The following is a 15,312-nucleotide window of genomic DNA, read 5'->3' as shown; positions in this document are numbered from 1 at the left end:
AGTGAAGGGCATCATTGGTGGGACAGAAGGGAATAGAAAGGGTAGGGTGAAATCGAGGCAGATGATCAGCTGTGGTAACCTGTAAAGGGAGCAATCAAAACAAGAAGAAAGGCTTCACGTTTATACGAATAGTAAGAATCCACCTTCTCTTTGGAAGTTAGGATTTGGTCAAAGATGTAAAACAAAATGTATACCACTTCTCAGTGTTGGGGGGTCAGCAGGCTTTCTTTTCTAAGCTATATGATATTCTTAAACTTTTGCAATAAATGAAATAAAGGAGATTTTTAGACTAGTACACTTATTTAATGTGTTGTTTATGTTTGTTAAGCTAAACCTACTTTTTAATGTTTGTAGCAAAGGAATTTCCAAACTTTGCAATGATTTTATTGATAGAAATCATGTTGATATAGACATAAAGCCAGTGGCGGAATACTTCTGTCAGCTGCACATGTATTCTTTTAGCAGAATTAACCATCATAATTTAAACTCATGCTATTTGGAAATCCAGTGAAAATATTTAGGCTTCTTTAAGAACAAACATCTAAACCAATCAGCAGCTCCAAAAAAATTCAGCTGCAGGTTTTTCACATTTAAGTCATCTGAACAGCATCTGCACAATGGAAGCTGCTGAAAAAGAGTTGCAAAATACCTCAAGGTCCTTTCCTGGGCTGTGTCCCAATTTAGGGTCTGCACCCTTGAAGTACGCACACTACACGTACTACGTACGGCGCGTACTATAAGTACGAGAAGTGCGGAAGTGAGAGGCTTGTGAAATGGGACGGTCTAGCCCTTCGTTGCGCTGTTCAGGTTGCCTAGCAACCATGATACTAACCGCGAGATACCTTACATACAGCTTTGTTTGACAGAAATGAAGGAGAAAAATGTTTTGTCATGACATCACTTTGATTAGTTGAGTATCTGAGGCTGAGGCCACGGGACTGTAAAACATGATTGTTGAGCTTCATTTCTGTACTGAACAGTCATTTAAGATTAGTTAGTAAATAACAATTAGCTAATGTTGTTCATGAGACTAAAATCATCTCACTGTGGTAATGTAAATATAATATGGCCAATATTATATTATTGTCAGATTATTATGATATATATATATATATATATATATATATATATATATATATATATATATATATATATATATATATATATATATATATATATATATATATATATATATATATATATATATAGATAGATATATATATATATATATATATATAGGCTTTAAAACCAAGTTAACGCTGTAAGTACAAACATCACTAATGTCACACAACTTTGCCAACATGTGGCCAACAGCAATGTTTTAATGTTCTTCGTTATTAAACATTCGCACATAATTAAGTGACGTCATATTCAGTACTTACTTTTGACAGTTCACTCTTCGGCCGCTCCCTTCTGCCGTATTTTGCGGCAAAATTATCCACACCCACCGCCGCGCTATGAATTGTGGGATATATGGGACCACGAAGCGTGCACCGGACCACGCTTGATAATTGGGGAAATCGACGGCGCATTTGGAGTATGCATTTGAAGTACACTTCGAATTGGGACAGCCGTCGTCGTGTGGCGGTGACGTAACCGCACTTAAAATGCGTACTTCAAGCGTGCAGACCCTGAATTGGGACACAGCACTGGTGTCATAGTGAGCTTAATCTGCTCTGAAGTAGGAACACCTGTGGTCACTTAATCAACAAGATAAGGGGTAAACCTTTTAAAGATTTTCGAGAGCTCAGGTTCTTTTGCTGGTCTCCTGGTTTGGTAGCAGCTGACAGCAGTAGCTGCTGGGTTTGTGGGTTCTTGCTGCTGAAGCCATGAGGTTTTCATTAAGGCAAGTACTAAATAGGTTTCTATGAAGCTAAAAGTTTTCAGTTAGAGCTCACAGACACTTGTTTTCTTTAGATGGCTGTTGTTGTTGCTACTTCTCACTGTTGGAAGTCATCAAGCAGACTGTAAGCAAGTTAAATTGCATCACTGGTTAATTGCATAGATTAAATATTCTTAAAGGTTAACAAACTGCTTTTTGCTGGATACCAACCAGATTCAGGCAGTCGTTACCCCAGAGGGAATGCTTCATGGCGCAGCGAGTCAAATGCTGTTCATACTTTAACCCTGAATGCAAAGGCAAGTGATCCTGGCACAACAGTGAATCTAACCGTGCAAGTCTCTGCCTGATAACTAGTTTTATGCACACCCTCAAATGTCACAGGTAGCGAAGTCTGGTTTGCAGTCACGGGTCCCCCAGCAGCAGCATCAACCTCGGGCACCCATTCAGCGTGTATGCCGGCACAGCTCAAAGGGTTTATGCCTTCCCCAGAAGGCCCAGCAGTTCACCAGTGCACCACAGCGTCCCCGACAGCAGGTTGACTCCCTATCTTGGGGAACTCAGCCAAAGTGTAAGCCTTCCTGCCAGCCCAAGCACTTCTGCCGATCCAAGGAGCCTCGGGTGTCCCACCAGCTTGGTTCTCCACTCAGGCTGCCTGGTTTCCTGCCCCAGTGGCCCCAGTGGCCTGACCGTCCACTTTACCAGCATCAGAGACCTCACTATCAGGCCAAGTGGCCACTAGACTCACTCCAGATGCCTCAGTACCATGCAAAATGGCCACACTACCAGCCTTACTACCAGTCCAAGCATCCACACTACATGACTGTGTTGCCCATCTACAGGGGCAAAGTTATTGGTCTACCCAGCAAGTAACTCCAGTATCCCCACCAGGTGAGTTACTTCTAGAAAGTAAAACTTTTTAAACAGTGTGGGTGAGCTCTTCTTACTGGCTGAGTAACAGGAGTGAATTTTAAGTGGGATTTATTTCTTTCAGGCACAGAACGTGGTGCTAATGTAATAGCTACACAAAGGGACCAATGGGCATAGTGATGGAAACGATTGAGATAACTGGTTTTCAATGGCCTTTATTCGTGAATGTTTTCTCTTACGCACAGCAATGTTGAGCCTTCTGAATCATTGTACGGACCTTTCCAATTAAAATAACTTTCATCTTGACTCTGTAAGCATTTATTGAATGATTTGGTAATAAAGTTTGACAAGATGTGTATGATGCCGACACAATGCTATCCTTTTGTTAAGAGTTACAATTTGTAGAAACTTGTATACAAAGCAGATTGAAATTTTACACTGCAAATAAGAGATGCTGTGGAAGAGCTCTCCTCAAAGATAAATACTAAGGATTAAATACAGAGTGGTTTATAAACAGTGTGAAAGGTGACTAAAAATACTTGGTGCATCATGGGAATCCCCCAGAAACTATTGCAGCGTAACAAAGGGAGTTTTTTTTTTATTTTGTTTTTTTTGGTTCACCTGATCCAGCCCCAACTATATGCTATAACAGACATTTTAAGCCTATTTTTAAAAGTAGAGATGGGGTCTGTCTCCTAAATCCAAATTTGAAGGTGGTTCCACAGAAGATGCACCTGGCAGCTGAAGACTCTGCCTCCTGTCCTACTTTTGAATACTCTAGGAACCACAAGATTCTTTGTCACATACATTGTCATATAAGTACAACAATGAAATGTTCTGAACTGCTCCTTTGATCAAGACTTAAACAATAAATAAGTTTAAACTCTGGAAATGTACATTGTGCAAATGGAATGTTAAAGTGCTTTCTGCCTTATTAGCATGGCAATTTATTGACAGAGCAGTGCAAGTAGAGTAACCAGTGTAATGTACAACAGCGACCAGGGTAATATAAACATAAACGGTGTAGCAGCGTGTGATATAACCAATCAGATATGACAGTGAAAGTTGTGGAATGGGACAAAAGGTCCTAGGACTTGGCCTGAGGCTAGAAGTTCACTGATAGTGGGGAAACCTGCAAGTAAGTCAGTGGTCTCAGAGTGCAGTACTTGTCTCTGAGACCACTGACTTACTTGCAGGTTTCCCACTATCAGTGAGCACCAATAGAGCACATGTGCTCTATTGGGGTGATGCAGTACTATAAGGTCTTTAAGATAAGATGGGGGGGCTGATTATTCAAGACCTTGTATGTGAGGAGCAGGATTTTAAATTCGATTAACAGCGAGGCAAGGAAGAGAAGAGAAAACACGGATCTCTCTAGACCGTATCAGTGCTCTTGCTGTGGGTTTTGGATAAACTGAAGGCTACCTGCTGCTCTCTGGCAGGTAGCTCCATGCCCTCCTGGGTTTTAAATGCACCTTAGAACACACATACATCAACACTACAATGAGCGGGTGGAGGGAGGTTAGGAGTCTTCTCTCACCCTCGTTCTCTGCTTCCTGCTGGAGCAGGGGGGCTAGGAGGAGGAGTTGGCCGTCCGACTGGGATCCGGAATGTGGGGCCTCCCTGCTGCTGCGGAGTCGGGGCGGTCTGCTTCTCCCCACCGCAGGGAAAAGGGTAACACAACCTGGGTCTGGGTGCAGTTCCCCCCTCCAGGGGCAAGGGTACCTAGACCCGGTTCGTAGAGTACGCTTGGGGAGTGTGATTGTGTGTACAGCGTCTCTTTATGTCTGTCTCCACGTTGGTTGAGTGTGGAGTAAGTGCATATGAGAGCATGAGGGTGGGAATGGATGTTTGTATCTGTGTGTGCCTGTATGTCTGTGTCTATATGTCAGGTTGGGTATCAGATGCCACCTCTCTGAGGACAGCTCAGGCCCTCCAAGGTTTGGAGGCCTATCTCCCCCCACCACTTCCCCTGCCGGGGGCGGACTCCCTCAGACATCGGTGCGTTGGTGGTTCTTTGTGTCCGGGGGTGGGCGTCCGGGTACACACCGGCTCACTCCTTGGCGGCTGCTTATCGGGGCCTGGAGCCTGGGGCTCGCTTGGGCCACCTCGGAGGTGGGGTGCCCCCGGCCTCTCGGCCTGGGGCTCGGTCACTCAGGCACAGCTGGCTGCCGGCGGAGCTCACGGGCACGTCACTGCAGCCCCCCCTGGCTTCTGCTCCGTGGCTGCTGGGTGACCCCTCATCTGGGACTCTCCTCAGCTCTTTCTGGGACAGTGGCGCGGCTGCCCCTCTGTTGGTCTTCCTTGGTCTCTTGTGTTCTGGGGGCCTCTGGATGTCTGGAGTTTTGATCTCCTCCATACCTGCTTCATGCCCTGGAGGACGGGGCAGTGGCCCCCCACACCCTCTAGCAGATCATTACATGAGGGAACCTTTTAAGAAAACAAGCGCGTCCATGCTCACAGGTGTACACACGGGTGATCACACACACAAACTACACCCTTTTTGGCTCCTACCTCAATGCACACTGTGCTGTCGATCTTACGTGCTGCACAATAATGTTTAATATTTAGTAGTTACTGTCATATTCCCATATATCATTGTGATGTGGTTTATTGTATTACTCTCGTTTTCTTCTGCTTGTTTTCTTTTTTCTTTCTCAACAGGTGATCCAGGTGATCGATATATGTATTTATTTTTTTATTTATTTATTTATTTTCTTCTGCTTATTCTGTTGGTTTTTGTTTTTTGCCCTTCTCCCCCGTCCCTCTTCTCAACTGTCTTTCTTTCCCTCTTTCTTTCTCCCTTTTCTTTCCCCCAGTCAAATCTGTCCCGTATTCAGCAAGTGAAAATAAAATAAAGAATAAAAGGTGAATCAAATGGACCATTACGGCAAAGCTGGGATGGTCAATTTGGTAAAGAAAAACCGTTGGGCATCTTTCTTCGCCTTTAGACAATAATTCTGATGGCAAAAGAGCCAAACGGGACAGGCAAAAAAAAAAAAAAAAAAAAAAAAACTGAAGGCTTTTAAGGGAGGTTTTTGTTTTTTGTTTTTTTTCTTCTTACATCCTGATAATAATAAATTTCAGTAGTCCACCCCAGAAGTAATAAATGCATGAACTAGTTTTTCAGTGTCACTCTGAGATGGGACAGTTTTAATTTTAGAGATGTTGTGCAAATGGAAGAAAGCAGTCATAATTGTTTAATATGTGCATTGAAGGACATGTCCTGGTCACACTTCACTCCAAGATTCCTCACAGTGTTACTGGAGGCCAAGGTAATGCCATCCAGAGTAAGAATCTGGTTAGATACCATGTTTCTAAGATTTTCAGGACATAATACAATAACCTCAGTTTTATCTGAATTAAGAAGCAGAAAGTTAGACGTGATTGACGTCTTTGTCTTTAAGACATTCCTACAGCTTATCTAAATGGTTTGTGTTATCTGGCTTCGTGGATAGATAAAGTTGGGTGTCATCTGCAGAGCAGTGAAAATGTATACTATGCCTCCTAATAATACTGCCTAAAGCAAGCACATATAACGTAAACAGAATTGTTTCTAAGACAGCTGATTCAGATAGGTCAAGATATGTTTTTTTACTTAAAGGTTTAACAACTGCAAGCTTGAAGACCTATGGTACTAGTGGCCTATTAGTAGAGATAGGCTGACATATTTAAGATTGAGGCATTAATTAATGGAAGGACTTCTCTGAGCAGTGTTGTGGGAAAGGGGTCTTTGGGTTTCTGCATACATCCTTGTATGTATGATGCTTTGATGAATATGTTTTATCCTCTTAAAGCTCTTGAGAAATAATTCATTTTTAAGGGCCCCCAAACAACAAGAACTAGTTAAAACACAGTTTATAACAATAAATACCAGAATAATGGTGATCAAAAACTAGTAATTGACTATAAATAAACAGAATAATTTAGTTATAATTATATTATTTATATGTTATGTGTTTGTGTACTTTCTGCCCAGTTTGACCCATTTAGCAGAAGTCAGCCTGTTTAAGGCTCTGATATCTATTCTGTGTGACTTAAAGCAGTTATGACATGGTCTGATTTTCTCACCCAATAAAGGAATATTCAATATATCAGTCTACTCTTCATTCTATCAGAAACAGTTTACACAGGTGGTACATTTTCTTTTTACACATATATGTAAGCATTGAGCCAAATTTAATAATGGCAACAAATTAAACAAACAATATTTGTCTCATATATAATACATCTATATATACACTGTCACAGCAACTTGAATCTTTACTGAAGCTCAGTATTTGACACAGAGTTCAAACTCACTGCTGTAATGACTAATAATGATTAATATAATAACTATAATATTGGCCATATTATATTTGCATTTCGAGCAGCCTTCGAATTGGGACAGCCTTTGCCGTCGCTGTGACGTAATCAGCTATAAAGTGCGGCCTTTAAGGCTGCAGACCCTGAATTGGGATACAGCCTGTTTCCCCAAAATCCTTTTCTGGTTTCCTAATTAGCTACACCTGCATACAAACAATCACACCTGAGTCCAATTAACCACCCATGACAGAGAGGAAAAATTTTTAAAAGGGCTGCACTGGCCTTGCTGTGTTTTTCAGCTTCTTGATTTGGTAGCAGCTGACAGAAGTGGCAGAGTTTGCTGCTTCCTGCAGCTGAGACCATGAGTTTTCTATTAAGGTAAGCTTTTAAAACTGTTTTTACTAATATCTGTATCCAACCATTTCTTAAGTTGTGTTATTAAAGCTTAGTCATTTTGGTATTTTGTCTAGATGGTGGATGCTGTTCTTGTTAGTTGTGGGAGGACCTCAAGCAAATGGTAAGCAAACACACCATTGCATTTTGTAGACTTAAATTTTTGCTTAAAAGCCTATAACACTGTCCCTTTTGAAAAACCTGCAGATCAGAAGGTGCCTGTTGCAGATGATCAATTGGATTTAAGTAGTCTTAACTCTGGGAATGACACTTCGCATGGTAGTGAGACGTTTGGAAATCATACCTCGCCCTTGAATGCAAAAAGCCACAACACAACTATGTCCTCCTCTAACCAGTATCACCCTGAATCTGAAACCCTAAAACAGAATGGCTCTGTGTCCAAAGAACCAAAGCCTGATGTTCAGCCCCTACCAAATCTACAGGCATCTCAACTACGTCAGTGCAAACCCAAGCAGTCACAGGTGCCCCAGCAACTAAAAGCTTCCTGCCTACCCAAGAAGCAGCCTTCATGCCGACCCTGTACACCCCAGGGGCCTAGCTGCCGGCCCTGCCCGCACAAGGAGCAGTCTGCCTGCCGGACTTGCCCAACCCTGAGCTGCCAGGTAAAGCAGCCCCAAAAGCCAGAGTCGTCAGAGCATGTTGGTAAGCCAGGACTGCATCAGCCTCAGGTGCATCCACCCAATGTGCCTCAGGTGAGCAACCAGACTGTTTTGCATCCACCCAGTGTGCCTAAGGAGAGCCAGCAGACTGTTTTGCATCCACCCAGTGTGCCTCAAGTGAGCAAGCAGACTGTTTTGCATCCACCCAGTGTGCCTAAGAAGAGCAACCAGACTGTTTTGCATCCACCCAGTGTGCCTCAAGTGAGCAAGCAGACTGTTTTGCATCCACCCAGTGTGCCTAAGGAGAGCCAGCAGACTGTTTTGCATCCACCCAGTGTGCCTAAGAAGAGCAAGCAGACTGTTTTGCATCCAACCATTGTGCCTCAGGAGAGCCAGCAGACTGTTTTGCATCCACCCAGTGTGCCTAAGAAGAGCAACCAGACTGTTTTGCATCCACCCAGTGTGCCTAAGGAGCGCAACCAGACTGTTTTGCATCCACCCAGTGTGCCTCAGGAGAGCCAGCAGACTGTTTTGCATCCACCCAGTGTGCCTCAGGTGAGCAAGCAGACTGTTTTGCATCCACCCAGTGTGCCTCAGGTGAGCAAGCAGACTGTTTTGCATCCACCCAGTGTGCCTAAGAAGAGCAACCAGACTGTTTTGCATCCACCCAGTGTGCCTAAGGAGCGCAACCAGACTGTTTTGCATCCACCCAGTGTGCCTAAGAAGAGCAACCAGACTGTTTTGCATCCACCCAGTGTGCCTCAGGTGAGCAACCAGACTGTTTTGCATCCACCCAGTGTGCCTAAGAAGAGCAAGCAGACTGTTTTGCATCCAACCATTGTGGCTCAGGAGAGCCAGCAGACTGTTTTGCATCCACCCAGTGTGCCTCAGGTGAGCAAGCAGACTGCTTTGCATCCACCCAGTGTGCCTCAGGTGAGCAAGCAGACTGCTTTGCATCCACCCAGTGTGCCTCAGGTGAGCAACCAGACTGTTTTGCATCCACCCAGTGTGCCTAAGAAGAGCAACCAGACTGTTTTGCATCCACCCAGTGTGCCTCAGGAGAGCCAGCAGACTGTTTTGCATCCACCCAGTGTGCCTCAGGTGAGCCAGCAGACTGTTTTGCATCCACCCAGTGTGCCTCAGGTGAGCCAGCAGACTGTTTTGCATCCACCCAGTGTGCCTCAGGTGAGCCAGCAGACTGTTTTGCATCCACCCAGTGTGCCTAAGAGCAACCAGACTGTTTTGCATCCGCCCAGTGTGCCTCAGGTGAGCCAGCAGACTGTTTTGCATCCACCCAGTGTGCCTAAGAAGAGCAAGCAGACTGTTTTGCATCCACCCAGTGTGCCTAAGAAGAGCAACCAGACTGTTTTGCATCCACCCAGTGTGCCTAAGAAGAGCAACCAGACTGTTTTGCATCCACCCAGTGTGCCTAAGAAGAGCAACCAGACTGTTTTGCATCCACCCAGTGTGCCTAAGAAGAGCAACCAGACTGTTTTGCATCCACCCAGTGTGCCTAAGAAGAGCAACCAGACTGTTTTGCATCCACCCAGTGTGCCTCAGGTGAGCCAGCAGACTGTTTTGCATCCACCCAGTGTGCCTCAGGAGAGCCAGCAGACTGTTTTGCATACACCCAGTGTGCCTCAGGTGAGCAACCAGACTGTTTTGCATCCACCCAGTGTGCCTAAGAAGAGCAACCAGACTGTTTTGCATCCACCCAGTGTGCCTCAGGTGAGCCAGCAGACTGTTTTGCATCCACCCAGTGTGCCTCAGGAGAGCCAGCAGACTGTTTTGCATCCACCCAGTGTGCCTCAGGTGAGCAACCAGACGGTTTTGCATCCACCCAGTGTGCCTCAGGTGAGCCAGCAGACTGTTTTGCATCCACCAAGTGTGCCTCAGGTGAGCCAGCAGACTGTTTTGCATCCACCCAGTGTGCCTCAGGTGAGCAACCAGACTGTTTTGCATCCACCCAGTGTGCCTCAGGTGAGCCAGCAGACTGTTTTGCATCCACCCAGTGTGCCTAAGAAGAGCAACCAGACTGTTTTGCATCCACCCAGTGTGCCTAAGAAGAGCAAGCAGACTGTTTTGCATCCACCCAGTGTGCCTAAGAAGAGCAACCAGACTGTTTTGCATCCACCCGGTGTGCCTAAGAAGAGCAACCAGACTGTTTTGCATCCACCCAGTGTGCCTAAAGTGAGCAACCAGACTGTTTTGCATCCACCCAGTGTGCCTAAGAAGAGCAACCAGACTGTTTTGCATCCACCCAGTGTGCCTCAGGTGAGCAAGCAGACTGTTTTGCATCCACCCAGTGTGCCTAAGAAGAGCAAGCAGACTGTTTTGCATCCACCCAGTGTGCCTCAGGTGAGCAAGCAGACTGTTTTGCATCCACCCAGTGTGCCTCAGGTGAGCAACCAGACGGTTTTGCATCCACCCAGTGTGCCTAAGAAGAGCAAGCAGACTGTTTTGCATCCACCCAGTGTGCCTAAGAAGAGCAACCAGACTGTTTTGCATCCACCCAGTGTGCCTCAGGTGAGCCAGCAGACTGTTTTGCATCCACCCAGTGTGCCTCAGGAGAGCCAGCAGACTGTTTTGCATCCACCCAGTGTGCCTCAGGTGAGCAACCAGACGGTTTTGCATCCACCCAGTGTGCCTAAGAAGAGCAAGCAGACTGTTTTGCATCCACCCAGTGTGCCTAAGAAGAGCAACCAGACTGTTTTGCATCCACCCAGTGTGCCTAAGAAGAGCAACCAGACTGTTTTGCATCCACCCAGTGTGCCTAAGAAGAGCAACCAGACTGTTTTGCATCCACCCAGTGTGCCTAAGAAGAGCAACCAGACTGTTTTGCATCCACCCAGTGTGCCTCAGGTGAGCCAGCAGACTGTTTTGCATCCACCCAGTGTGCCTCAGGTGAGCAACCAGACGGTTTTGCATCCACCCAGTGTGCCTAAGAAGAGCAACCAGACGGTTTTGCATCCACCCAGTGTGCCTAAGAAGAGCAACCAGACGGTTTTGCATCCACCCAGTGTGCCTAAGAAGAGCAACCAGACTGTTTTGCATCCACCCGGTGTGCCTAAGAAGAGCAACCAGACTGTTTTGCATCCACCCAGTGTGCCTAAAGTGAGCAACCAGACTGTTTTGCATCCACCCAGTGTGCCTAAGAAGAGCAACCAGACTGTTTTGCATCCACCCAGTGTGCCTCAGGTGAGCAAGCAGACTGTTTTGCATCCACCCAGTGTGCCTAAGAAGAGCAAGCAGACTGTTTTGCATCCACCCAGTGTGCCTCAGGTGAGCAAGCAGACTGTTTTGCATCCACCCAGTGTGCCTCAGGTGAGCAACCAGACGGTTTTGCATCCACCCAGTGTGCCTAAGAAGAGCAAGCAGACTGTTTTGCATCCACCCAGTGTGCCTAAGAAGAGCAACCAGACTGTTTTGCATCCACCCAGTGTGCCTAAGAAGAGCAACCAGACCGTTTTGCATCCACCCAGTGTGCCTAAGAAGAGCAACCAGACTGTTTTGCATCCACCCAGTGTGCCTAAGAAGAGCAACCAGACTGTTTTGCATCCACCCAGTGTGCCTCAGGTGAGCCAGCAGACTGTTTTGCATCCACCCAGTGTGCCTCAGGTGAGCAACCAGACGGTTTTGCATCCACCCAGTGTGCCTAAGAAGAGCAACCAGACGGTTTTGCATCCACCCAGTGTGCCTAAGAAGAGCAACCAGACGGTTTTGCATCCACCCAGTGTGCCTCAGGTGAGCCAGCAGACTGTTTTGCATCCACCCAGTGTGCCTCAGGTGAGCAACCAGACTGTTTTGCATCCACCCAGTGTGCCTCAGGTGAGCAACCAGACTGTTTTGCATCCACCCAGTGTGCCTAAGAAGAGCAACCAGACTGTTTTGCATCCACCCAGTGTGCCTAAGAAGAGCAACCAGACTGTTTTGCATCCACCCAGTGTGCCTAAGAAGAGCAAGCAGACTGTTTTGCATCCACCCAGTGTGCCTAAGAAGAGCAAGCAGACTGTTTTGCATCCACCCAGTGTGCCTAAGAAGAGCAAGCAGACTGTTTTGCATCCACCCAGTGTGCCTAAGAAGAGCAACCAGACTGTTTTGTATCCACACCATCTACCAAGTCTCCCTCAGGTGAAGCAGCAGATTGGTTTGCATCCACCCAGTCTCTCTCAGGTGACCCAGCAGTCTCATTTGCCTCCACACCATCTACCAAGTCTCCCTCAGTCGAAGCAGCAGACTGGTTTACATCTACACTTTCAACTTCAGGTACCCCAGCAGACTGGTTTGCATTCACACTCTCTGCCTCTGGCAACGCAGCAGAAGGGTTTCCCACCCCTGCATCCTCAGCCACCACAGGGCCCCATCTTTCTGCCCCAGCACCCTCATCCACAGGTTCCCCAGCAGGCTGCCTTTCTGCCCCAGCACCCCCATCCACAGGTACCCCAGCAGACTGGTTTGCATTCACACTCTCTGCCTCTGGCAACGCAGCAGAAGGGTTTCCCACCCCTGCATCCTCAGCCACCACAGGGCCCTGTCTTTCTGCCCCAGCACCCCCATCCACAGGTTCCCCAGCAGACTGGTTTGCATTCACACTCTCTGCCTCTGGCAACGCAGCAGAAGGGTTTCCCACCCCTGCATCCTCAGCCACCACAGGGCCCTGTCTTTCTGCCCCAGCACCCTCATCCACAGGTTCCCCAGCAGGCTGCCTTTCTGCCCCAACACCCCCATCCACAGGTTCCCCAGCAGACTGGTTTGCATTCACACTCTCTGCCTCTGGCAACGCAGCAGAAGGGTTTCCCACCCCTGCATCCTCAGCCACCACAGGGCCCTGCCTTTCTGCCCCAGCACCCCCATCCACAGGTTCCCCAGCAAGCTGTCTTTCCATCCCTGCACCCCCATTCACAGGTGCACCAGCAAGCAGTCTTCCCACCCCTGTACCTCCATCCGCAGGTGCCCCAGCAGGCTGCCGTTCTGCCCCTGTACCCTCAGCCTCAGCCCATGCCTCAGCAGACATATTACCAATTCAAGCAGCTTCTGGAAGCCCAATGGCCCAAACGGCCACTCTACCAGCTCCAGGCCAAGCAGCCACGCTACCAGCCTTTCATGTCACACTACCAATCCCGATTGCCAAGCTACAGTCCCAAGGTGCCACTGTACCAGGCCAAGAAGCTTCAGCACCCCCTGCAGATCAGATACCAACCTTAATGATTTCATAGCTTCATGTCGGTAAGCCACCCACACTGGCACATGAGAAAACGAAATCGGCAAAATCAATGAATTTATTGTGGGTTTCTTTCAGGCACATCATCCTTGTTGAGGGGGAGCAGGGTATGTATAAAAACAATAAGGCAATCTAAGTTTCAGACACTACATTAAATCTATGCCTTTTATTTTAGGAACTGCAGTGTGGAACCTGCTGGACTACTGGACTGACCTTTCAAATGAACATTTAGTTTGTTTTATACTCTTGACTACTAAATGTTTTGTATGTGCTGATCCGTTTGATGCCAAGTTTCTGAGCACCTTTGAATGTTTTAAACATGAGTCTTGAGGTCTGGTTTAGCTCATTCGTTTTGTTTTTGTTTTGTTTTGTTTTTTTTGTTAAGCCTGTGCAAAAAAATAATCCACATCAGCCAACACGCCAGTGCTTTTCCCAGACTTGTAGAAATTATTTTGTAAATGGTGAAAAGCTGATACCAAACAAGTCTCTGCATTCTTTGAGAAATGAATGTTGCGTCGTAACTGTTGTGACACATGGGGATTCATGGTACCCACATCCAGTCTCTTTAAGATTTTCTCTATTTTATGATTGTGGTTAATGATTCTTAAAACTTATTTAAATGTATAAAGGTCTTAAATTAGTGCACCTGTTTAGTTTAAGCTTGGTGGGGTAGGTGGGACCAGGTGCCAAATTTCCCCATGAAGCAGCCAAACATTTAAAATGTAACTATAGGGAGGCAGCACGTGCCCAAGAAACTACTGCAATCTCCCAATTTTTTCTCAAGCTGCAAAGCTGCTGGTGTCTGCTTTCCAGGTACAGCTTAAATACTAACCAAATCTGAAAGAGCACTGGACAAAGATGGGTGTGTGATTAAAATTTGCAGATTATTTTTAATCCCTGTATTCTCACTGTAACACTGAAGATGCTTAGTTTTTGGCATTTGAACCACTGTCATCTGAACTTGTCACATTAAATTAATATAAAAAGTACTTTCTGCCATCCTGCCACTTTTTGTTTTTGTTTTTAGAAATAACATGCATGCTAGCTGCACTGCAGTGAACTTGCTGTGAGGTTTCTACCTAAATGTATTGACACCCAGGGATTCAGGCTGTTTAAACATAACTTGAATTCCTATTGAGTTAATTACTTTAGAAAGGACAAACAAATATAAGTTACATCTTGTAAGTTAGGATTTCTATTAGTTGGATAAGAGGCTGAAGAAAATGGATTCTCACACTCAATCATTTTATACAGTCTGCACTTCTGGGTGATATGCTGAAATTTGTATCTAAGGACTTCTCTAGTTCTGTCTTGCATTTTATCTAGCCATACAATCATGAGAAAATCTGAAGCCACTTGAAAATATACAAATATACACACACACTGAGCAATGGTTTGGTTTTTGTTTTTGTTTTTTTTTGGGGGGGGGGGGGTTGTTTTTGGACACTGGTAGTTTGGCAAAGAACCCACTTTACATTCATCTTTAGATACTTTACCAGCATCCTTTGCAAAACACAACTTGTTTATATTTTTGTTCAAAACAGTTTGACAAGTGAAGGTGATTCCTAAAGAGCTACTAGCTACTAGCCAGCATCTGGCCTTTCACTTGATCCACTGTTCAATAAAACCTTTATGACAAATAGTCTCAGTGGAAGAGCATCTGTCAAGAAGCCATTGTTGGGTTCTGTAGCTCAGGTGGCAGAGCAGGTCAGCCACTAATCAGAAGGTCGGTGGTTCGATCCCAGGCTGCCTCCTGGCTGCATGCCAAATATCCTTGGGCAAGATACTAACCCCATGTTTGCCTACTGGTGGTGGTCAAAGGGCCCGGTGGCGCCAGTGTCCGGCAGCCTCGCCTCTGTCAGTGCGCCCAGGGCAGCTGTGGCTACAATGTAGCTTACCATTGCCAGTGTGTGTGAATGGGTGAATGACTAAATGTAGTGTAAAGCGCTTTGGGGTCCTTAGGGACTGAGTAAAGCGCTATACAAATGCAGGCCATTTACCATTTTGTTGACAGGAAAAGGCTGGGTTATGAATGTAACATTTATTTAAAATATTTAATTCAA

General features: G+C 46.0%; 2 protein-coding genes across 41 annotated transcripts in view; both read left to right on the top strand.

The window, feature by feature from the left end:
- Positions 1 to 3,694, top strand: part of LOC146511717 (uncharacterized) — a 237,844-nt gene extending 234,150 nt beyond the window's left edge. Inside the window, exons 2-6 of one of the 3 annotated variants that reach the window (XR_014876035.1) lie at positions 656 to 1,807; positions 1,901 to 1,967; positions 2,057 to 2,143; positions 2,229 to 2,731; positions 2,835 to 3,694. Coding sequence is in view for 1 of the 3 variants with exons in the window: in XM_085172403.1 (XP_085028529.1) it covers positions 1,830 to 1,846; positions 1,918 to 1,967; positions 2,057 to 2,139; positions 2,225 to 2,713 (639 nt within the window). In the remaining 2 variants the exon portion in view is untranslated. Of the gene's footprint in view, positions 1 to 655; positions 1,847 to 1,900; positions 1,968 to 2,056; positions 2,144 to 2,224; positions 2,732 to 2,834 lie in introns of those variants that run through there. The other 2 variants (XR_014876034.1, XM_085172403.1) reach the window with 2 other exon arrangements.
- A 3,567-nt stretch (positions 3,695 to 7,261) lies between these two features.
- Positions 7,262 to 14,238, top strand: LOC146511716 (uncharacterized). Of its 38 annotated transcripts, XM_085172054.1 has the most exons (12): positions 7,262 to 7,393; positions 7,486 to 7,532; positions 7,616 to 8,583; positions 8,752 to 8,793; positions 8,878 to 8,961; positions 9,004 to 9,250; positions 9,290 to 9,840; positions 10,177 to 10,932; positions 11,101 to 11,646; positions 11,731 to 13,254; positions 13,328 to 13,356; positions 13,425 to 14,238. In XM_085172054.1, the coding sequence occupies exons 1-10, from the start codon at positions 7,377 to 7,379 to the stop codon at positions 13,231 to 13,233; spliced, it is 4,761 nt and encodes a 1,586-aa protein (XP_085028180.1). In that variant the 5' UTR covers positions 7,262 to 7,376; the 3' UTR covers positions 13,234 to 13,254; positions 13,328 to 13,356; positions 13,425 to 14,238. The 38 variants fall into 38 exon arrangements, with proteins under 38 accessions (XP_085028180.1, XP_085028151.1, XP_085028156.1 ...); XM_085172025.1 differs by having other exon boundaries at positions 7,616 to 8,121; positions 8,164 to 8,961; XM_085172030.1 differs by having other exon boundaries at positions 7,616 to 8,368; positions 8,411 to 8,961.
- Positions 14,239 to 15,312: the final 1,074 nt, after the last annotated feature.

The sequence above is a fragment of the Neolamprologus multifasciatus genome, chromosome 9 (genome assembly GCF_963576455.1).
Source record: "Neolamprologus multifasciatus chromosome 9, fNeoMul1.2, whole genome shotgun sequence".
NCBI lineage: Eukaryota > Metazoa > Chordata > Actinopteri > Cichliformes > Cichlidae > Neolamprologus > Neolamprologus multifasciatus.
Note: the sequence above shows the minus strand (reverse complement) of the source record. Positions and strands in the feature narration are given on the sequence as shown.

What these genes read in the sequence shown, in the direction of transcription:
- LOC146511716 (XM_085172020.1), top strand. An exon ending in ATCCACCCAGTGTGCCTCAG is followed by an intron (nt 8,962 to 9,003) that starts GTGAGCAAGCAG and finishes AGTGTGCCTCAG; the next exon opens with GTGAGCAACCAGACTGTTTT. An exon ending in TTTGCATCCACCCAGTGTGC is followed by an intron (nt 9,251 to 9,289) that starts CTAAGAGCAACC and finishes CGCCCAGTGTGC; the next exon opens with CTCAGGTGAGCCAGCAGACT.